Genomic DNA, 22,207 nt, shown 5'->3' with positions numbered 1-22,207 from the left:
TTCACTGTCTCTCTTTCTTTCTCTTTTATTTAATGATTTTAGTGAGAGAGGAATGGAGAGGGAGGGAAGGAAAGAGAGAGAGAGAGAGAGAGAGAGAGAGAAACATCGAGCTATTCCTGTATGTGCCCTGACCAGGGATCGAACCAGCAACCTCTGTGCTTCGGAACAATGCTCTAACCAACCGAGCTATCCAGCCAGAGCTTCACTTTCTTTTCTAACCAAAGTCTCAGCTTCCTCTCTCGGCTGGCCAGACCCAGCTCAGGTCCACTCCATTTATTCCATTCTTTCTTGAAATACGGAAGTGCTTTGACCTTCCACACAATGGATTACAAACAGTGGCCTGCGAGACAGCAACTTGCATCCTGAACAGTGTATTTCTCCTTCGAAACAGCTCCCTGAGCTTCCACTCTTCAGCGACATCTGTCTGGGGACAAGGAATGCCATGAAAATTTGGCCCCTGCCAGCGTCTCCAGATCTGGGGTTTAGGAAGTATTAGTGGCACCTGTCAGGGCTTCTAGGCAGAAAACTACAGACTAACTTCCTGACCCATTTGCCTGAAGGCACTTCGTGCTCTGCTGGAAATCCTGAGGAATGTCGCCGCCCCAACTTTCAGCATTCCCGTGGAACGCAGCCACTCTGTCCCTCGCAAGGGCTTGGAAGAAATGTAACAGTGCTCATGCCAGATGGGTTCTGGCCCGTCTGGGCACTCTGTCACATGGTGACATCTGCTGGGGAGGCATAAACCAGAGCCCCCAGCCCCAGAACAGCCCAAATGCAACCCATCGAGCAGCTGTGTCCACAGAGATGCTAGCAGGCCTACCGCAGGAACCGGGCTCCACAGAGATGCTAGCAGGCCTGCCGCAGGAACCGGGCTCCACAGAGATGCTAGCAGGCCTGCCGCAGGAACCGGGCTCAGTGGCTCAATAAATGCGGGCAGCGCTGCAGACCCGAGTCCCCTCTTGCAAATCTGCCATGACCTTCACCAGTAAAGGCTCTCAGAGTCCCACAGTAAAAATCTTATTCAATCCTGCTCTTCCCAAACTTATTTGACCGTGGAACATGACTTTTGAGAAACACCCGTCAACAACCCTCCGAGCACGATTTAAGAAGCCCGGTGTTGAAGCAGCTGCAGAGAAGATGGAAGAGCAGCTGGACTCTGGGCTTCTCGGCGAAGAGATGGGTGGAGCTTGGGCTTTCCCAACTGCTGACCATTAAGAATGCAGCATGATGAGAAGGAGAACTTCCTAGGCTCTTTGGCACATTACCCATCGAGTGTGACTCATGGGCTCATTCACAGGAAATGGAAATGACCATTCCTCCTGGAAAAGGGCTTCTGCAAAGAGAATACTAATAGGGATCCACGCTAACGGTAGGCTCCTGCTGTCTCCAAGGATGGGGGGGATCCCGTTTCCTTTCCCTGCCTTTTAGCCACCCATAAGACAGGAATTTGTCTCCTTGGAGACATGGGAAGTAATCCCAGTCCTTCCCGCAACCGCGGTCTGTGTTCTTGACTCGGCCCTGTGAGTTTATCTGATGGGTGAGATGGGAAAAGCCTGTCATTTGCCGTCATATTTCCATTTTGGGCAGGACTAGTGCCAACAAGGGGGAACCCCACTGCATGTGTGATCTTCTCGGTAACCCCAAAGCTTCTTGACTTGCAAAATATGAGGCAGACCATGCAACTGGGTAGGCAAGATCTGCTCTGCAGACCCAACTCCTGTCTGTGCACCCAAGTTCAAGACTTTGGAGGGACATCAAGAAGCCCATTTTGGCTTTAAGTCTAAGCAAAATTTTTATGTCTAGCAATAAAGCCCAACTTTTTTTTACTCTTCTTTTCCAAGTGAGAAGAGGAGGAGAGATAGAGAGACAACTCATGCATACATCCCGACCGGGATCTACCCAGCAACCTGTCTGGGGCTGATGTTCTGCCCATCTGGGGCCATGTTTGCAACCAAGTTATTTTTAGCATCTGAGGTGAAGGCTCCACAGAGCCAGTCCCAGTGCCCAGGGCCGATGCACTCAAACCAATTGAGCTATGGCTGCAGGAGGGGAAGACAGAGAGGGAAAGAAGGGGGAGAGGAAGGAGTGGAAAAGCGGGTGGCCAATTCTCCTGTGTGCCCTGACTGGGAATTGGACCTGAGGCAACCACATGCTGGGCTAGTGCTCTACCCCTGAGCTAACTAGCCAGGGCCAACCCCAACTTTTGATTCCTGTCTGACCTCTGTGTATATTTCTCAGCTGGTTCAGAATGGATCACCCTTCAAATACAGACTGGATGCTTGAACATAGTTGAAGGAGAAAAAAGTAAAGAGATCTCTGGGAAATCTTGAATCTCTGGAGGACAGCTAAGGCTCCCACTCCTTGAAGACAAAACCAAGGCCCAAACACGCCAAGGTGAGGAGTGTTCCCTCTGCTTCCAGGGCTCTGGGTAGGAAACAAAGGACCCACTCCATGTCTTACATTGAGGATTGGGTGTGACCTCTGCTGGGTTGGCACTCCGCCACAAAATGACATTACTCCAGGGCTGGCTGGGGTCTCAGCACTTTCTACCTCCTCCACCATGAAGCATACGCTTACCCCCGAAGAACTTTTTAAAACCAATTACTGTGTATTTATTTACGGAGAGCATAATTATACCTAATTACTTAATTTGTATGACTGCATGCAGCTCCTTAACTGTGCTTTTCTGGTTACGGCAGAAAGCACAGAGCAGGTGAAGTCAGGATCACCAGTGGAAGGCCGGTCGTCTCAGCTCAGGGACAGGGAGGGACATGAGTCAGACCCTTTGCACCACCACTGGTTACAGCTCCCAAGTGCATGCTCAAGAATGTCTAACATTTTCAGATAATTTGGGGGAAATGGCATCATTTAATTTTTGTTTTCTTCCTGGGAGAGGGAAAAAAAACAACAAAATGCCATGCTTGGATTATGCCTAGATCTGGGGGCTTGGGAGTCAGCACCCAACTTCTAGGGGCGGAGACCCCCAGGACAAGCCCAAGCACACGGCCCTGGGACTTCCTGCCTTGGTTTCCAAGACATCGCATTCCGGCTCTTTCCAGACAGAAAGGAAGCTGGGTCTGTGTCTACGTAACCCTCTCCTCCATGAGCTCACCGCCTCCAGCATCACAAAGTCTCAGGGGTCTGCTCCTGTTCTAATTGGATCTAAAAATAGGATTGAAGAAAAACCCAAGGGGAAACAATCCTAACTTACGTTCATTGAAAATGTTGCAAACGGGGCCCAGAGATATCCAACCAGTGAAAACAGCGAAGACAAAATATTACTGTTATCTTCACCACAATTTGACCTGCAATTCCCCTAATGGGGACCATCAGCATCCAAGCAGCGGAATGGAGGATGGGATTGTCAGAATCGCCTGCCCCCACGTTGGTCCTATGCTCGCGTCTCCCACGGAGACACATAGCCAAGCCTGCCTCCCCAGTCAACCACACGGAGCAAACAGCAATCCAGCAGCGCCAGCCTCCTTCCCTGGGCGACACCCTCAGGGGAGGAGCTTCCAGGCCGGACCCAGACCCAGACCCCCTTCCTTCCACCAGGCAGGTCCATCAGGGCTTCTGCTAGAGAAAAACCTAATATGTAGAAAGGTTTCTCCCGTAGTAGCAGCGGACGAAGGAGCCCATTTGCTATTTTTCATCTGCAAGTCCATTATGCCGAACTAAGTGGCTGGGAATAAATACCCATCATTACCCGGCGCTAAGCGAAGTTTGTTAGCACAGAGATGACAGAAATCTATATCATACCGGTGCGCTATTAATACTGCAGTATGCGCAAAAGGTGCCGTGCGCGCCCACAGCTGGGGAACCGGCCTGGGCAGCAGCTCTTCCAGAAAAGCCCAGCTCCACGGCCAATTGGCCCCAAAGCGGAAGCAGAAACCAGACACTCGCTCACTTCAAGGGAGGAGTCACTGGTCCCGGCTAAAGCGGCACAGTCCACAGACCGAGCAGCTCCAGGCCTGGTAGCCTCACAAGTGAGGAGTGAAGTCCTGGCCTTGGAGGCTGGTATGTTTGGGGGGATTCATCCAGCAATTGCCCTGGGGAAAGAGAGAGAGTGAAACCAGGCCCTCAAACAGCTGCAGTCTCTCCAGGCCCACGGCAGGGTGGCAGGGTGCCTGGTCTTAGGTAAGAGCTCCACGGATGCTCGCTGATGGCTGTGCAGGAAGGTGTCAAAGCGGAGCTTCCAGGTCAGCAGGGAGGATGAGGGGAAGGTCCAGGGAAGCAATGTGGAGAGGAGCCAGCCAGGGGGCCTGAGGTGGAGCTCACCCCTCTGGTTCAAAGTGCAGAGACGGGCGGGGAAGACGCCACCAGTGCGGGAGGCCCGGCTGGCCAGAGCCAGCTTGAGAATGACACGTGGGGCAAGAGAAGGCCTTGACAAGACCTTCGGGACACCAGAGCAGACGTCTGGAAAGATGAGCGACAATGGGGCTCGGAGGACAAGCTGCTGTTGGCTCTGCGAAGGCACAAGCACACTGGTAGTGAATGTGGCAATGGGCCTCTGATCGAAGACAAGTTGAGGAGTGAAGTGCACTCACTATTAGTCTATGTGAATGTCAGTAACAACGATACTTTGCTCAGTTGTTGGTATAGATCAGAACGCAAGAGAAGGCCTATATAAGCACACACATGTGAACAGACACACACTCCAGAAAACATGCTAAGGTGACAGGTGTGCACTGGTAGGTGCCAGGAGACCCCTGGCCAGGAGCTGATTGGTAGAGGCCAGTTGCACATATGATCTAAAGAACCTAACTTGGTTCGGCCACTTTGGAAGACAGTTTGGCAGTTTCTTTGTGAGAGAGAAGAAGGGAGAGAGAGGGTGAGAAGTATGAACTCATAGTTGCTGTCACTTTGGTTGTGCATTGATTGCTTCTCAATTGTGCCTTGACTGAGGGGCCCAGCCAAGCCAGTGACCCCTTGCTCAAGTCAGTGTCCCCTTGTCCAAATCGGTGACCTTGGGCTTTTCTTTTCTTTTTTTTTTTTTTTTGTATTTTTCTGAAGCTGGAAATGGGGAGAGACAGTCAGACAGACTCCCGCATGCGCCCGACCGGGATCCACCCGGCACGCCCACCAGGGGCGAAGCTCTGCCCACCAGGGGGCGATGCTCTGCCCCTCTGGGGCATCGCTCTGCCACGACCAGAGCCACTCTAGCGCCTGGGGCAGAGGCCAAGGAGCCATCCCCAGCGCCCGGGCCATCTTTGCTCCAATGGAGCTTCAGCTGCGGGAGGGAAAGAGAGAGAAAGAGAGGAAGGAGGGGGGGGGGTGGAGAAGCAAATGGGCGCTTCTCCTATGTGCCCTGGTCGGGAATCGAACCCGGGTCCCCCGCACGCCAGGCCGACGCTCTACCGCTGAGCCAACCAGCCAGGGCTGACCTTGGGCTTTTCATGTGACCTTTTGGGCTCAGGCTGGAAAGCATTGGGATTGTGTGGATGATGCCCTGCTCAAGCCAGTGACACCATACTGACGAGCCCGTGCTCACAGCCAGCAACCTTGGGGTTTCGAACCAGTGACCTCAGTGATCTGGGTCCATGCTTTATCCACTGCACCACCACTGATCAGGCAGTTTGGTGGTTTCTGACAAAGTGAAACATACATACGAGTCAATGATCTCATGCCTAGTCATGCAAATGAGTTGAAAATGTATGTCTGTGCAAAACAGACAAAAAAAAATGTATAGCAACTTGATTCATAATTGTCCAACATAAGAAGCAATCAAGGTGTTGTCATGGGTTGAGTTGTGCCCCTATCAAAAAGGATACATTGATGTCCTCATGCCCAGTCACTTAGCATGTGACCTTATTTGAAAATAGGGACACTGCAGATATAACTAGTTAAGTCAAGATGAGGTCGTTCTGGAGTTGGGTGGGCTCCCCTATGGGCCCCCCATCCAATACATACGGTGTTCTCTTAAGAAAACAGCCATGTAAAGACAGACACAGGGACAGTGAGATGTGAAGACACAATTGGAGCCACAGGGCAGCCAGCTAGGGGACGCCACCAGCATCACCAGGTGCTAGGACGCACTGAGGAAGGATTTCCCTGCAGGGTTCAGAGAGAGGGTGGCCACGGACACCCTGATTTACTCTGGCTTCCAGAACTGGGAGACAGTACATTTCTGTTGTTTGACACTGCCCAGTCTGTGGCACTCTGTTTTATGGTTGCCCTCGGAAAGGAATACAATGTCTTTCAGTAATAGGTGAACAGATAACAATGTGTGGATTCCATCCACATCCGTATGATGGAATATTATTCATATAAAAGAAAGAGAGCTCTCAAGCCATGCAAAGACGTGGGAGAAACTAACATGCATATTGCTCAGTGGGAGAAGCCAGTTGGAGAAAGCTCTGCACTATAGGATTCCGACTCTATGACATCTGGAAGAGGCACAACCGAAGAAACAGCAAAAAGATCAGGGCTGGCGGAGTGGGGGAGGGGAGATGGAGAGGGGGGCCATGGAGAATCTTAGGGCAGTGCCACTACTCTGTGTCACACTGGAGGGGTGCATGCATAACACAACGCCACAGAATGTGCAACACAGAGAGCGAACCCTATTGTAAGTGAAAGTCTTCAGTTACTAAAAGTGTATCAATAGTTTTCATCAATTGTAATGAGTGGCCCACTAATGCAACGTGTTATTCACAGCAGGCACTGCGGTTGGAGAGCAGGAGGGGTGTATGGGTATATTCTCTGTACTGGATGCTCAATGTGTCCATCACCCTAAACCTCTGAGAGAGAGAAAAAAAAAGAGAAAAGAAGGGAGGGGAAGGAAAGAGAAAAAGGAAAAGAGAAAAGGGAAGAGAAGAGAAGAGAAGAGAAAGAGAAGAGAAGAGAAGAGAGAAGAGAGAAGAGAAGAGAAGAGAAGAGAAAAGAAAAAAGGAAAGAAAACCTAGCTTAACTGCAGGGCCACATATGCCCTTATCAAAGGCAACCATGGTCCCTGGGGGACTTGATTCCATAAATTCAGAGAGCAGGATAAGGGCCATCAGCCAGACCAAGGCCGCCCCGGCCTCGTGACTACAGGGAGCTTCAGCCAAGGCTCTCCAGGGACTCCCAAGTCCAAGCAGCCTCTCTACAGAGCCGTCCTTACCCCGGAAACGGGGAGGTGAGCGAGGCGCCGTAGATCACGGCGCTGTCCTTGTTCCTCAGCAGCCGGCGTCCCTGTGGTCCGAGGGCAGCGTGCACGCCTACGGACCACCAGAATGCCAGGCAGTGCCTCTGGTGGTGGAGGGTGGATGCTGGCATCAGCAGGTCTGGGACAGAATGGGCACAGCAGCCTTGCCCTGAGAGCCAATGAGAGATCACATGAGATAAAACCTTGCAAAATGTCAGCCCTGGGCTTGGTCCTGAGGAGACTGTCGATGCAAACTGAGGACCTTTCCCCCAGTCTGTGACATCTCTACAGAGGCTGGGTCACAGCATGAGGACATACTCACCAGGTCATCCGACCCACAGGTGGCTGGTGTCATCTCTGACCCCAGTCCCATGTTATGTTGTCTATAGAGCATGAAGAATTATGACACATAAGTGGTAGTTGTTGGAAAAAACTCAGGTTTGGGAAACAAGACACACACAACTGAGAAGTGACGGGATGACCAAAGATCTGACTCAAAGTCATTGAAGATGAGCACACGGCATTTGCTCTAAGGCATGGGTTCTCAGGGGGAAAAGGTCATTTCCTGGCATGGGCCCAGGATGAAGCTGGGATTGAGCCAGATGTGGAATGAAGAACAGGGTGTAGAAAGGAGGAAGAGGGTGTGGGGCGGCTTGGGGGGGAGTAAATGGGTTGAGGGTGGGATTGGTCATCTGGAAAGAAGCAACTAGGAATAAAGGCTGGCGAATCGTCAGCTGATAAGTCAGAACAGAGACCAGGAGCTCCGTGAGCAGCCCCAACGCAGGAGAAGGCGCCATCTTGCATCTCGGACATCAGCTATGATCGGCAGTAAGCCCTTGAGGGTAGAGGCCATGCATTTCTTGTTATTGTTTCCAGAGCCAAAAAGAACCCGACACAAACCCTCAATAAATATTTACTGAATAGATGAAACGGAGAGGAATCAGCACAGTGGTGGTGTCTTGCATGTGAACACAGAGGAGAGACTCAAAGGAATGTGGTCAAGTTTGACAGAGAGATCAGGACAGAGAGCTCTCAGGTTCCTGGGGAAACGGAGGGAGAGCTGGGCGGCGGGGCAAGGAGCCTGGAGAGGCTTGGTGGGGAGCAGAGGAGGGGGAGGGGAGGGAAGGGTGGAGGAGCAGGGAGAGGCCTCTGTCTGCAGGCACAGGGGGAGGGGAGGGGAGCAGAGGAGGGGGAGGGGAGCAGAGGAGGGAGAGGGGAGGGGAGGGTGGAGGAGCAGGGGAGAGGCCTCTGTCTGCAGGCACAGGGGGAGGGGAGCGAGCAGAGGGAGGGGGAGGGGAGGGGAGGGTGGAGGAGCAGGGGAGAGGCCTCTGTCTGCAGGCACAGGGGGAGGGGAGCAGAGGAGGGGAGGGGAGGGGAGGGTGGAGGAGCAGGGGAGAGGCCTCTGTCTGCAGGCACAGGGGGAGGGGAGCAGAGGGAGGGGGAGGGGAGGGAAGGGTGGAGGAGCAGGGGAGAGGCCTCTGTCTGCAGGCACATGGGGGAAGGGAGTGATCAGAGGGAGGGGAGGGGAGGGAAGGGTGGAGGAGCAGGGCAGAGGCCTCTGTCTGCAGGCACATGGGGGAAGGGAGTGATCAGAGGGAGGGGAGGGGAGGGAAGGGTGGAGGAGCAGGGGAGAGGCCTCTGTCTGCAGGCACAGGGGGAGGGGAGCGAGCAGAGGGAGGGGGAGGTTGCAGCTATTGGCTCTGGGAAGGTAGAGGTTCCAGTTCCTCCAAGACAGAGACAATCTATAAACAAAGGCCGCAGTCCCGACGTGGGGCCAGAGGGAGGGAGAGAAGGAGAAGACCAGTGAGCTTCCCAGAGGGCCTCTGCTCTTTCAGCCAAGAGGCAAAGTTGTCTTCTGAGACTAAAAAGAGAAGCCCAGGGCCTCACACGGAGCCAAGGAGCCTTCCAAGGGCCTGTGGGAAAGATAGTAGTCAGCAGCCCCGCCCCAGCACACTCACCACCGTGACTGCAGCCCAAGGCTGTCACAAGCATGACACAGGTAACCGAGGGCCCAACGTTGCTACAAATACCTCCTGATTCTCCCCAATGACCCGCCTCAACCTGCCCCTGGGTGCCTCACGCCACAAGATCTGACCCCAAATTGGCTGTGCAACCAGGAGGGATGTTTCCATTTCCTGATGCTTTTGAGAATCAGGGCCTTAAACAAACAAGGGAGGGCTCACCAGGCTTTGGATTCTGTGGGAGCATCTTCATGCGGCTATCTCAGAATCCCTGGAAAGGCCGAATGAACTCAGAATAAAAGCACCTGGCCTGTAGTGGCGCAGTTGATAAAGCACCGACCTGGAATGCTGAGGTCGCCTGTTTGAAACCCCAGCCTTGCCCTGTAGAAGTTGATGCTTCCTGCTCCTCCCCCTCTTCTCTCTGTCTCTCCCCACGCCCCAACGCCTCACTAAAATGAATAAAAAAAAGAAAACCCAGAGTAAAGCAATGTCAAGTGCAGAGCACTTGGGCATGTGGGCAAGGGGACTCAAGCATCTGATAAGGGGGTGCTCTGGGTGAGCTCTCAATATCCCTGCCACCCTGGCGTGCTGCGAAACATGCGGGGGACCAGCCTGAAGACAGATAGAACGTGAGAAGCCGGGGAGGAGCAGCATCTAATCAGGCTGAGCAGAGAGGTCCCACCACTCACGATGCACACACGTGGAGAGGAGAAGAAGTGTTTTTGTGCTAAATCCATCCTGGGCGGAGGGAAATGATGCCTAAGTCAGGCAGCATGACCTCTTTGCAATTTCTTCCTGCATCACATTTTTCTTTTTTCAGTGACATGAAATGGGTATGATGACATTAGATTAATTTCAGGTAAACAACATAATAATTCCGTATTTGCTTACTGTTGGGCAGATAGAATATATTATGCTCACTTTGTCAAAGACGGCGCTGCCCATGAGGAGGCCGTTGCCCAGGTGATAGTAATGTGTGTTGGGGGTGGGCAAAAGGCAGGCAGAATCCTTGTAGCCTGGGGCTTGGTTTTGGGATTAAGCCTTTCCCACCCATTTTGATGTGGGGTGGTACAATCCAATCATGCCTCAGAGAAGTGACTTTGTATTAGAGACTTCCCTATTTTGTATATTGGATTAAGGGTTTGGATTTCTACACTATAAAATGGGGATGGAGCGGGAGCTTGTGCTCTTGGTTCCTGGGATGATTAGCATGAGAGAGCAGAGGGAGCAGAGCAGAGAGCAGAAACAGGCCATGTGGCCAGGAGAAGCAGCCAAGATGGCGAAGTGCTGAGTGAGATGCCAGTTTGTGTAGAGTTTGTATCTGGGATAAGGAAGGAGATGGGGAACTGAGGAGAATAAGGCTGGTGAGTTAGAAACCTTTGATTCTAGGAAACTCGGATAAGTCAGTAGCTTTGTGAGCACTGAATGTGATTGGGTTTTGGAGCCCAGTGTGTGTTTTTACTTGCCTGCCGGGTGCAAGCTAGAATTAAAGACTATGGCCCACCAGTTTTTGGCTCCGCTGTTTCTTTACCGACTGTCCGAATCCAATGCGAACCTGCATGGGCCAGGCGGCTGTGATAGTGGCCCTGGCCCTGGCCACTGGCTCTACACTTACCTCACCTATTCAGCCCAAACCCGAACCAGTTCCCCTCTGGTCACCACCAGCAGTTTTAAGTGGGCGAGGAAGGGAATCAGATGGGAGAGCCCCGGGGGACCCACAGGCAGATAGACCCACAGTAGGAGCATCTCTCCTCTTATCCCGTTTTCTGCCATCCCCTGAAAAAGAGGGACCCTGTCCTTCTCTGCAGTGTCATAGTGTTCTCTGCTTATTTATCTGCCAAGGCACGTGTGGACTTACTGATTTACAATAGTGTCCTATCGCAGATGGGGACGTGTCCTGGAGTCACTTCCCGGGGCTGATGGAGCCTTTGTAATCAGCAGCCTGCAGTCTTTCAGCCTGTAAACCTCAGGGAGGGGGAGGCAGACCCTGCCATGTCCCCCAACTGCCCCCTCACCCCGATCTTCAGGGGGCAGCCCCGAACATGCGGAGGGCAGAGCAGCCAATCTGGTGACAGGGCTCTGGCACAGTGTCTGTCATTGCCACACGTGTTTTCTGAGACAATAAAGAGACATCCGCTGTCTACTGACAGGACAAAATGTGCTGCTTCCTGGAAAAGGCCACTTTCCCTAGGATCAGAGGGTCTGACAGTCGGGAGCCATCTCGCGAATCTCTTCCCCCGAGGTGCTGTTCGCTCCCTTATTCCTTCAAGTCTTTTTCAGTCCACCTGCTGGCCCTCGCCGCCATGACCTGCTCTTCTCTGCACAGAAGTGTGGGCCGGGTCCTTGCAAAGGCCACTCGGACTCCCGCGCCCAAAGGGCTGCAGAACACAGGCTTTTCTTCTCCACTGTTTCCCCAGGAGACAGCTCTGTGCCTGGGCACCAGGTCCCAATGTCAAAGAGCACTCTGGTCCCACAGCCCGCTCCAGGACGCCCAATTTCTCTGGCGGCCCAGTGGGGACCCCTTTCCCTCAGGCCAGGGTCACCCCATCTGGCGACTGTGCCAGGTGCCAGGAGCTCACACAAGCACAGACATGACCCTGAGGCCCTGCTCCCCTGGGAAGCCCAGAGCATTCATAACGGACATACAGTCCATCCTCAGTGTTCCTAGATTCTGTATTTACAAAATCGCCTAATCGCTGAAATCTATGTGTAATCCCCAAACCAATATTGGCAGCACTTTCACAGTCATTCACAAACGCAAAAGGGGTGGTAAAAAGTTTGAATCACGGCCCTGGCTGGTTGACTCAGTATGTAGAGCCTTGGGCTGGCATGCTGACGTCTCAGGTTCAATCCTAGTCAAGGCACACATGAGAAGCAACTGTGTGCTTCTCTTCACTTCCCTCTCTCCCTTCTCTCTTTCTTCCCCTCTCACAGCCAGTGGCTCGATTGGTTCAAATTTCAGCCCCAGGCACTGAAGATACCTCGGTTGGTCCAAGTGTGTCAGCCTCAGATGCTAAAAATAGCTTGGTTGATTTGAGCATCAGCCCCAGACAAGGTTGCCGGGTGAACCCTGGTCTGGGCGCATGCAGGGGTCTGTCTATCTCCCCTCCTCTTACTGAAAAAAAAATTTTTGAATCACTCAACACACATGTTTCCAGCTGAGAATGAACAAAGCCGTCTTGTGTCAGCTCTCACACTGAAAACGAGTGTCTTTCTCGTGGTCCATTAACGTCACTTTTCTTTTTCTTTTTGGCACATTTTGCTTTTGTGGGTGATTCCTCTGTGTGGAATGGCCCCAAGCATAGAGCTGAAGTGCTGGCTCGTGTTCCTAACAGCAAGAGGCCGCGGGGCCATACGGAGGCAACGGCAGCGTGAGGTAAGACACGTGTGTTAGACAGACTTCGTGCGGGCGCCGGGCAGTGCTGCTGACCCCCAAGGACGGTGTTCGTGAGTCAACAACAGCTGTTAACTAAGATGCCTTTAAACGGAAGCACGCGTGAAACAAGGTGACGCACTGGTCAGCTAATAAAAACGTGGCGTCAGAGGCTGACAGGAACCTGACCCTGTCGGAGTGATGACTCCAACTCCCCTATTTCGGTGTCCATGGTGACTTTATAGAACATAACGACCATGCACAGTGAGAATCAACTGTGTACTTGGCAGAGCAATGCCGAGGTCTCTGTTCAAATACCAACGGCACTGCAGAAAACAGCCCCATCAGCCCGGGCCAGGCCTGAGCTATGCTACAGTCACAGGAGGCCCCTTCCAGCCAGGCCCAGGGCAGCCCAGGGCGGGCCTGACCTGAGGCCAGAGCCTCGAGCTCTGCTCTGTGTCTGAAACACAGGTACCTTTCTTCCCCTGCCCGGAGCCCTCCCTCGAACCGAGGCTCACGGGGCGGGCCATCCCGTAAATCCCACCGTGGATTCGGGAGGGCACCCAACCAGGGGAGGCAAACGATGATCTCATTCTAATTCAAACCCAGTCACCCCCGCTGAGGTCAGCCTCTCATTAAAATCAGAACCAGAAAAGCACAAGGAAAGATCAGCGGGTCGTCAAATGGCCACTCTGCTGCAAGAGGGACCGCAGGAGCAGCAACGGCTCTGAGCTACGAAGAGAGTGGCCGCACAGAGAGCTCCACCGGGGAGAGCAAGACCAGAGGACCCCCTTCCTAGGCCCGCCCCAGGACCAGCGGGAGACCGAGAGAGCCAGGGGCAGAAGCCCGGGGGCAGAGAAGGGGACCCCACAGCCTGCAGAACCTCAGTGTACCTTTCCTGTAATGAGGCCTCCACCTAGCCCGTCTCCCTGTCCCTTCCAGATCTAACGCAGTCTCCTGGGGCCCCTGTGCTCCCTTCTGAAGTAGCTGACACTTGGGGACAGGGAAGGACAGTGGGAGGGGAGGGAGGTGCACTGCGGCCCCTGAGCCTAGACTGAGCCCTGGGACGCGGCAAGGGGAACCCCTGCCGGCTGGAGGGCTGAGTAGCAGGGGCCCTGAGAGCTCAGCAGAAGCACAGGGAGGGGCCAGAACGAACAGGAGGGAGAGAGAGGATGAAACAGATGCCCTGAGCCCTCGGGTCCGAGTGGGACACCTGCAGTGGGGAGGGGAGGGGTCCTAGCACTGGAAAGGGCCCTATTTGGGGCACTGGAGGGCAGCTCGAGAGATGTTTCCATTCCAATGGTGCTCACTACCCTTCCCTCCCTGCCCTTCTCGTGGAGGCGTGGGGAGAGGGTCTGACGAGGTCAGGGACTATTGTCTGGACAGAGTCAGGTGACATTTCCCAAATTCACAGGCCAGGTGTATGGAGACCAGCCTGTCTGTGCCCCCGCCTTGCTGGGAGCACCTCTCCACGTGGGCTGGGCTCCCGCCTCCGGGTAGCTCCCAGGACCTGCCGCCATGCAGGCCTCCTGCCCAGGCTAGTCCTCGAGTTTCAAGACAAACAGGGAGGGTCTTGTAGAGAGTGGGAGGTTAGCAGGTAGTAGGTCACCCCAGAAGGTTCCAGAACCCCAGGCATATGGCCTAGCACCACACCACCCTGCCCCTCCCCACAAGGGACAACACTCTCCTCGAGTACTCACATGTGTCTGGGTTGTGGCAGTTGTGTCCCTGACGGAAGTACTGGGGGTTCTCGATGACCGGGATGCGGGTCATGCCGATGACCACGGTGTCCGGCCCGGCATCCAGCGATGAAGGCGTGGTGATGCCATGGTTGATGTGGTGCAGCGGGCTGGCCGAGTCCTCCTCGCCACTGATGACAGCCACGGGACCTACGCACAGCGGGAGAGAGACAGGACGCTGGGGATGTCACATCTGCCCAGGCCCGGCCGGCCCACAGACCCTTTCTCTACTTTGCCGCCATATTTCCCATAGGAGCCAAATCCGTGGGAAGACCAGCCCCGAGTACCAAGATTCTGGATTCAGGGAACCACACCTGACGTCTCTTTCACGAGAGAAAATTACCGCATCACGTCACAAAAAAGGAGGTGAACCGAAATGACTGTGACATAAATTATTTTCATTTCCCCCAAATCCAAATCAGTTCAAAATAATAAAAAATCTCAAATACGTTTCTTTGCTTCTATAACAAGATTTGAGAACAAAGAAAAGAAAGACTTAACAGCAGTTTGCATGCTGTCCCCTTTCCCTTTAGGGACTTTAATGATTGCCGCTGCTAGGTCCCACCCTAAAGATTGAGTCCATTGGTCTGGGGATACAACCCAAGCACCTGATTTCAAGAGTTTTCATGTGAGTTCAAAGTACACCTGAGCTCTGGAATCTCTGATTAGGGCTTGAAGGCCGAAAGCCTTTGGAGCGTGGCCATCAGAGGCCTCCGGGGGTCAGACATAACTTTTGTTGGGCTCTGCTATCAGGCATCCCGAGACTGTGCAGAAATAAGCCCAGTGCGGGCCTGGGTCTAGGAAGAGCCAGCTTTCACTAGTGACTGGTAATAAGGTTGCATCACTATTAGACTATAAGCATTGGGCCAGCAATTCCAGTCTTAAAAAACTCATATCGCCCTGGCCAGTTGGCTCAGCGGTAGAGTGTTGGCCTGGTGTGTGGATTCAATTCCCAGCCAGGCACACTGGAGAAGTGCCCATCTGCTTCTCCACCCTTCCCCTTCTCCTTCCTCTCTGTCTCTCTCTTCCCCTCCTGCAGCCAAGGCTCCACTGGAGCAAAGTTGGCCTGGGCGCTGAGGATGGCTCCATGGCCTCTGCCTCAGGCGCTAGAATGGCTCTGGTCGCAATGGAGCAACGCCTCAGATGGGCAGAGCATCGCCCCCTGGGGGGGCATGCTGGGTACATCCAGTGGGGCACATGAGAGAGTCTGTCTAACTGCCTCCTCGCTTCTAACTTCGGAAAATATATATATATATTTAAAAAATCCATTATTGCCCAAAGCCTTCAAAAAAACCACAAAAACAAAACATCATTTGCATCTCCGCCAACCCCAATGCCACCATTTTCTAACCCAAGGAAGAAACCCAGTGAATAGAGTTATTGACAAACACAGGCTGACAGAAATATTTAATGCTGGGGCCTTGGTAGAGTGGTGATCCTGTCTGGTGGCACGAATCTCCCATACATACAAATACAAGTCCCATAAAGTGAATTAGCTGTGACTGTTTGTGGCTTCATACAACCAGTATTTTTAAATGGGTGTTCTGCAAGACCCATGGTCCCAAGACAAACGGCCTGCTATGATTTGGTTTTGCAGCCCAAACAATATTTCCACTGCAGGAATCCATTACATCACGCTGAAGTTTATGAGGAGAATACGTCTCATCAAATAGCAAGGTGAAGTGTCAATGAGGCAGAACTAAATGGAAGGCTGGTACCTGCACACAGAGGACCCAGAATTCCATTCCGTCAGCACAGACAGGCTCATTCCAACCCAGGACAAATGTCTGACTGTGGAAAGTGGCAGTAAGTGGTTGCCCAGATGCTCGCAGTCATCACTCGCCTTGCAAAAAGAGGCCCACTCCTGAAAACACCTTGTGAACTTTTTGAAAAACTTCATAGTGTTGGCTCAGTGGTAGAGTATCGGCCCAGAGTGCGGAAGTCCTGGGTTTGATTCCCAATCAGGACAGACTGGAGAAACAACCATCTGCTTCTCTACCCCTCCCCCTTCTCTCTCTCTCTCTCTCTCTCTTTTCCCCTCCCACAGCCATAGCTCAAATGATTTGAGCAAGTTGGCCCCAGGCACTAAGGATGGCTCTGTGACCTCTGCCTCAGGTGCTAAAAATAGCTTGGTTGCTGAGCAATAGAGCAGTGGCCCTAGATGAGCAGGAATCACCCAATAGCAAACTTGCTAGGTGGATACCAGAGGGGATGCATGTGGGAGTTTGTCCTTCTGCCTCCCCAGCTCTCACTTAATAATAGAACAAAATGAAAGAAAAAACAACTTCTTGGTGATTGTCAGTTGAAAACAGGAAGCTAAGTGCTGGTCCTTACCCTCCTTCTCTCCCCAAATGCCACCAAAGTATGAAGAGATTAAAGAAATATTTGTGCACAAAGAGAAAGAAGATGGAAGACAAGAACATAAGATATTTTGCTGATGTTTTGTTAGTGAGAAAGCCAACCTTGCTAACGGAGAGGAGGAAGCTATTGGAGAAAGGGTCTGTGGGGCCACATGGGGCATACAGACAGGAAGTCAGGCCTGCCAGGGGAGGCCCAGTACTTGAGGGCACAGGGTACCCAGGAAGGCCGGGGTGAGGCTCGGGGTTAGAACAAAGCACCCAGGCCATTGCCTCGCCCCCAGCCCACCAGTGCTAGCGGTTCACTCTTAGAGAACTTGAACCGGAAAGGCTCAGAGCACGACCAGGGTAAAGCATGAAGATGGCTCCCTTTGTCCTGCTCCTAGAGCCACAGAAACCAGGAATAACACTGCCCACCTATCTACCCCACCTCCAAGCTGGCCTCACACCGCCCCCTGCTGGAGATTAGAGAGCACAGCTCTGGAGAAATTGCTTCAAAAAAGACATACAGCTAGAGATTGACATTTAGGGGTCTCGCAGTGGAGTCAAGCTAGTAAACCCTAAGAGTTGACCAGCCCCACCCATGCACACAAAGCAACATCTTATTCACTTTCTAATGCTCAATTCCTAATTATGAAAAAACAGTCCGGGGACTACCAGACACTCCAGCGAAGCGTCAGCATGGCAGACACGGGACGTGCAGGAAACGGGGCAGTGCAGGACAAGAAGACTTTTCATACAATCACTGACTTCCTCAGGATGTAAAAGAAGGCACTGCACCCAGGACACAAGATGACATTTAAAACCTGAACAATCAGAAGGTAAGAGAGAGTCCTTGGGAAGTATGATCATCCAACTTTGAAAGTCAAAGAAGAATGGAAGAGAAAGTCAGGGAAATGTTCCAAAAAGTCAGACAAGAAGGAAAGAGAGGGTGACTGGAAAAGAAAAGATAAGAAAATTGAAGACTCCACCCAGAGATCCAACCTCTGATTAAAAGGAGAGGCGGAGAGAGAGAGAGAGAAAAGACGAAAACGAGAAAAAAAAATTATTAAAAATTTGAGAATGGGGACATGAGTGAGTCACCACATTAAACCCACCAGGATGGATTACAGATGATTCGTCGTCTCTTCCTCTTCCCAGTGTTGCTGACCGCTCTATTCAACTAAACGCACACCAGAAAGACCACTGCCATCAGACTGCCATCGGCCCAAAGGCTCTCATACTCACCGTGGCTCATCCACAAACCGCAGGCCTTCCTATAAAAGCCAATAAAGCATACAAAGCCCCGTCACTTCAAAGGATGGGAGAGGAGACCCCTGCAGCCAGCTCCGCCTGCCTGAAGTGGAGCCCAGCAGAGCTCCCTGAGCATGAACGTCCACTCTTAAGGGTCATCAATTATCATAACTGTGCCATCTGGTGGGGGATCTTGATCATGGGGGAGGCTATCTATATGTCGGAACAGGGGGTAATATATGGGAATCTCTGTACTTTCCACTCAATTTTGCTGGGACTCTAAAAATGCTCTTAAAAGTAAAGTCTAATAAATTAAGGTGGCCCTGGCCAATTGGCTCAGCAGTAGAGCATTGGCCCAACCTGTGGAAATCCTGGATTCGATTCCCAGTCAGGGCACACAGGAGAAGTGACCATCTGCTTCTCTATCCCTCCCCCTTCTCTCTCTCTCTCTCTCTCTCTCTATCTTCTCCTCCCAGGGCCATAGCTCAAATGGTTTGAGCAAGTTGACCCCGGGAACTGAGGATGCCTCCATGGCCTCTACTCAGGCACTAAAATACCTCTTTGCAGAGTGGTGGAGCAGCATCCCTAGATGGGCAAAGCATAACCCCAAAGGGGGCTTGCTGGGTGGATCCCAGTCAGGGCATCTGTGGGAGTCTGTCTCTCAGCCTCCCCACTTCTCACTTAATTAAAAAAAAAATTAAGGGACAAAAAGCCAGCCTCCCTACCTAACAGAAAACACATTTCCAAATACCCCTTAGGGTGAAAGAACTGCCCCAGGTTGAGATCCGCTGATAGAGACACCAGCATCTACTCTAGGAACTAATGTCTCCTTCCCAACTCTGGCCAGGTGGCCGGGTCCCACGTCAGTTGCCTCCGGGGGGCGGGGGGGAAGCCCAGAGTCCTGTGGCCCCTCTGGGAGAGGAAGCATTTCTTCTCTCACTTGAATAAACACAAAGAAGAATGTATTAAGATATAAAGAAGGGACGAATAATAAAAGGGAAATCTCAGCTATCTGGGGAGCTTGTCTTTTTCCCTAAAGCCGCCGAGGCCTGAGGCAGGTCGGGAGAGGGATTTGGGCTTGCTGTCTTCAGAGCTTGGAACACACAGGCCGTCTAGGATCCGTGTCAGGCCTCTCTGCTACCGCCCACCCACTCCTCCTTGCTCACTTATTTTGTTATTGTAAAGCCAACAGGCAGGGCAAGGGCCACCATCAGAGCAGCCCAGCCCATGCAGGTTCGCATTGGATTCGGACAGTCGATAAAGAAACAGCGGAGCCAAAAACTGATGGGCCATAGCCTTTAATCCTACCTTGCACCCGGCGGGCAAGTAAAAACATACACTGGGCTCCAAAACCCAGTCACACTCAGTGCTCACAAAGCCACTGACTTATCCGAGTTTCCTAGAATCAAAGGTTTCTAGCTCACCAGACTTATTCTCCTCAGTTCCCCATCTCCTTCCTTATCCCAGATACAAACTCTACACAAACTGGCATCTCACTCACACTCACGCCCCGCCATCTTGGCTGCTTCTCCTGGCCTCCTCCACGTGGCCTCCTTTAGCTGCTGGCTCTACTCTCTCCGCTCTCTCATGCTAACCTCAGGAACCAAGGGCCGAGTCCCATTCTGCCTCCCTTTTATAGTGTAGAAATCCAAACCCTTAATCCAATATACATAATAGGGAAGTCTCTAATACAAAGTCACTTCTGAGGCATGATTGGATTGTACCAGCTACATCAAAAAGGGTGGGAAAGGCTTAATCCCAAAACTAAGCCCCAGGTTACAACGATCTCCAACACACATTAATATCACCTGGGCGACTGCCTCCTCGTGTTATCTTTAACAAAGTGAGCATAATACATTTTATCCGCCCAACAGTTATGTAGCGCTAATAAACAAAAAGAGAGAGAAATAGGCTTGTAGCCTTTCTGGTGAGTTCCAGCTTTTGAGAGTGAGGCCCCGAGGGAACACAGAGCTGCTCAGACGCAGGAGTGATCCTCTTCCCAGATGGACGCCTCTTTTCTCCCTCTTTGAGATCCGTGGTGAGTTTCATTCTACCAACTAGACCACAATCAAGCCAGTGAGTGATCAGAGGAAGCTCAACGGCCCCCAACAGGTGTCCTGCCCAGCAGGAGGGTCTGACTGTCTTCCTGGAGTCTCTCTCTCTCTCCCTCCCTCCCTCTCCTTTCTATGGGGACATACGAGGAAGCAGAGCTGGGGATGGCTCAGATTTTCATAAGCGCTTGATTCCAGTGTGGCGCTCAGTTTCCCCAGAAAGCAAAGGTCTCTGAAGAGAACGCGAGACGGTATTTCCCTGCGTGAGCGGCAGAGAAGGCGGGAGCTGCGGGCTGCCCTGAGGACTGCAGGGACACCGCGGGAGGCTCTGGGGACACATCCGGTGCAGGTGAGGAGGGAAGGGGCGCACCATACAGGACGAAGGTGAAGACGGGAGGAGCTACAGCCCCCCTGGGGACACAAGGATACATAAACATTCACTTCCCCTTTCAAATACGGGAGAACCTCCTTGGAACCATTTCCCCAATGTCCCAGCTTGTCACTAGAATACCCTTCGGTTCCACCAAGTCCCTAACTCACAAAGCAGGAACAGTTCTCAGAAATTTGGTTCCAAAACAATCCAGTCACTGGTTCAACACTATGACAACTGCTCAGCCAGTTTGCACAAGTGATCCCTCTCCGATTCCCCCACATGATTCACGTTCCTAAGAATGTGGTTATAACAAAAAGAAAAAAGAAAGGGGAAAGAAACATATTTATTAAACATTTAGTAACATGCCAGCTGTGTTGCTAGGCACGTTGTTCTCTTTCAAACAACATATTTTTGATCCTCAAAAAAATACTATTATTTCCATTTGATCAGCTAAAAAAGCTGGTCCTCAAGTAAGTTTCATTTTCTAAAAATTGTTTAGCCAGAAAGAGATGAAGCCTGTATTTGATCCAATGTTCGTCTCCAAAAGTTCTTCTTTCCACTAACCTAACCATTTTCTCAATAGTATGACAGACCTCAGTATTTCTTATAAACAGCTAGAACTTGGTGTGAGTGAGCTTATAAAAGAAGTTGAGACATCTAAACCAAGGCAACTAGGAAGAAATCATCAAATATGTCCCAGGCTGGACCAAACCATGTAAGATAACTTTGGGCAGTCAAAACCAACACATATGGCTAAATCTTAGAGCTAGAATCCATCCATTTCTATATTCTTCATTTATCCCAGCGGTTCTCAACCTGTGGTTCGTTACCCCGGCGGGGGTCAAACGACCAAAACACAGGGGTTGCCTAAAGCCATCGGAAATACATAATGCATATATTACAGTTATGAAGTAGCCACCTGTTGGGCAGATAAAATGTATTATGCTCACTTTGTTAAAGATAACATGAGGAGGCCGTCGCCCAGGTGATATTAATGTGTGTTGGAGTGGGCTAAAGGCAGGCAGAATCCTTGTAGCCTGGGGCTTGGTTTTGGGATTAAGCCTTTCCTACCCTTTTTGATGTGGGGTGGTACAATCCTATCATGCCTCGGAGGAGTGACTTTGTATTAGAGACTTCCCTATTATGTATATTGGATTAAGGGTTTGGATTTCTACACTATAAAATGGGGTCGGAGCGGGAGCTTGCGCTCTTGGTTCCTGGGATGACTAGCATGAGAGAGCGGAGGGAGCAGAACAGAGAGCAGAAAGAGGCCATGTGGCCAGGAGAAGCAGCCAAGATGGCGGAGTGCTGAGTGAGATGCCAGTTTGTGCAGTTTGACACTGGAGAAGGAAGGAGATGGGAAACTGAGGAGAATAAGTCTGGTGAGCTAGAAACCTTTGATTCTAGGAAACTCGGATAAATCAGTAGCTTTGTGAGCACTGAATGTGATTGGGTTTTGGAGCCCAGTGTATGTTTTTACTTGCCCGCCGGGTGCAAGCTAGAATTAAAGACTATGGCCCACCAGTTTGTGGCTCCGTTGTTTCTTTACCGACTGTCCGAATCCAATGCGAACCTGCATGGGCTGGGCTGCTCTGATGGTGGCCCTGGCCGTGGCTACTGGCTTTACACCACCAAAATTATTTTTTGGTTTGGGGTCACCGCAATATGAAGAACTGTATTGCAGGGTCACAGCATTAGAAAGGTTGAGAACCACTGATTTATCCCTATACTTCCTTCCAAAGGTAGAAGTTCAATCTCATCTAGAGGTTCAGAAAACCCTCCTAGGAGCTGTAGCCATCAAGACTGCTGTTCCAAGCACTTCCAGGCAACCAGAGGGACTGCGGGTTTCTGCTCCACTTCATGTTGGGCATGCCCCACCACTTCCTCTAATGAAGAGTGAGCAGAAGCAATATGCATCTCTTCCCCATGGCAGCCTTGAGATGCAGTGTGGCAATGAGATATCACCTCACACTTGTTAGAACGGCTAGCATCAAAAA

At 51.8% G+C, this 22,207-nt stretch overlaps 1 protein-coding gene across 4 annotated transcripts in view; it reads right to left on the bottom strand.

The window, feature by feature from the left end:
• Positions 1-22,207, bottom strand: part of NTRK3 (neurotrophic receptor tyrosine kinase 3) — a 347,391-nt gene that overhangs the window by 141,815 nt on the left and 183,369 nt on the right. For all 4 annotated transcript variants that reach the window (XM_066355626.1, XM_066355622.1, XM_066355623.1 and 1 more), the window contains exon 13: positions 14,158-14,346. In XM_066355626.1, the coding sequence (XP_066211723.1) occupies positions 14,158-14,346 (189 nt within the window). The remainder of the gene's footprint in view (positions 1-14,157; positions 14,347-22,207) is intronic.

The sequence above is a fragment of the Saccopteryx leptura genome, chromosome 13 (assembly GCF_036850995.1).
Source record: "Saccopteryx leptura isolate mSacLep1 chromosome 13, mSacLep1_pri_phased_curated, whole genome shotgun sequence".
Lineage (NCBI taxonomy): Eukaryota > Metazoa > Chordata > Mammalia > Chiroptera > Emballonuridae > Saccopteryx > Saccopteryx leptura.
Note: the sequence above shows the minus strand (reverse complement) of the source record. Positions and strands in the feature narration are given on the sequence as shown.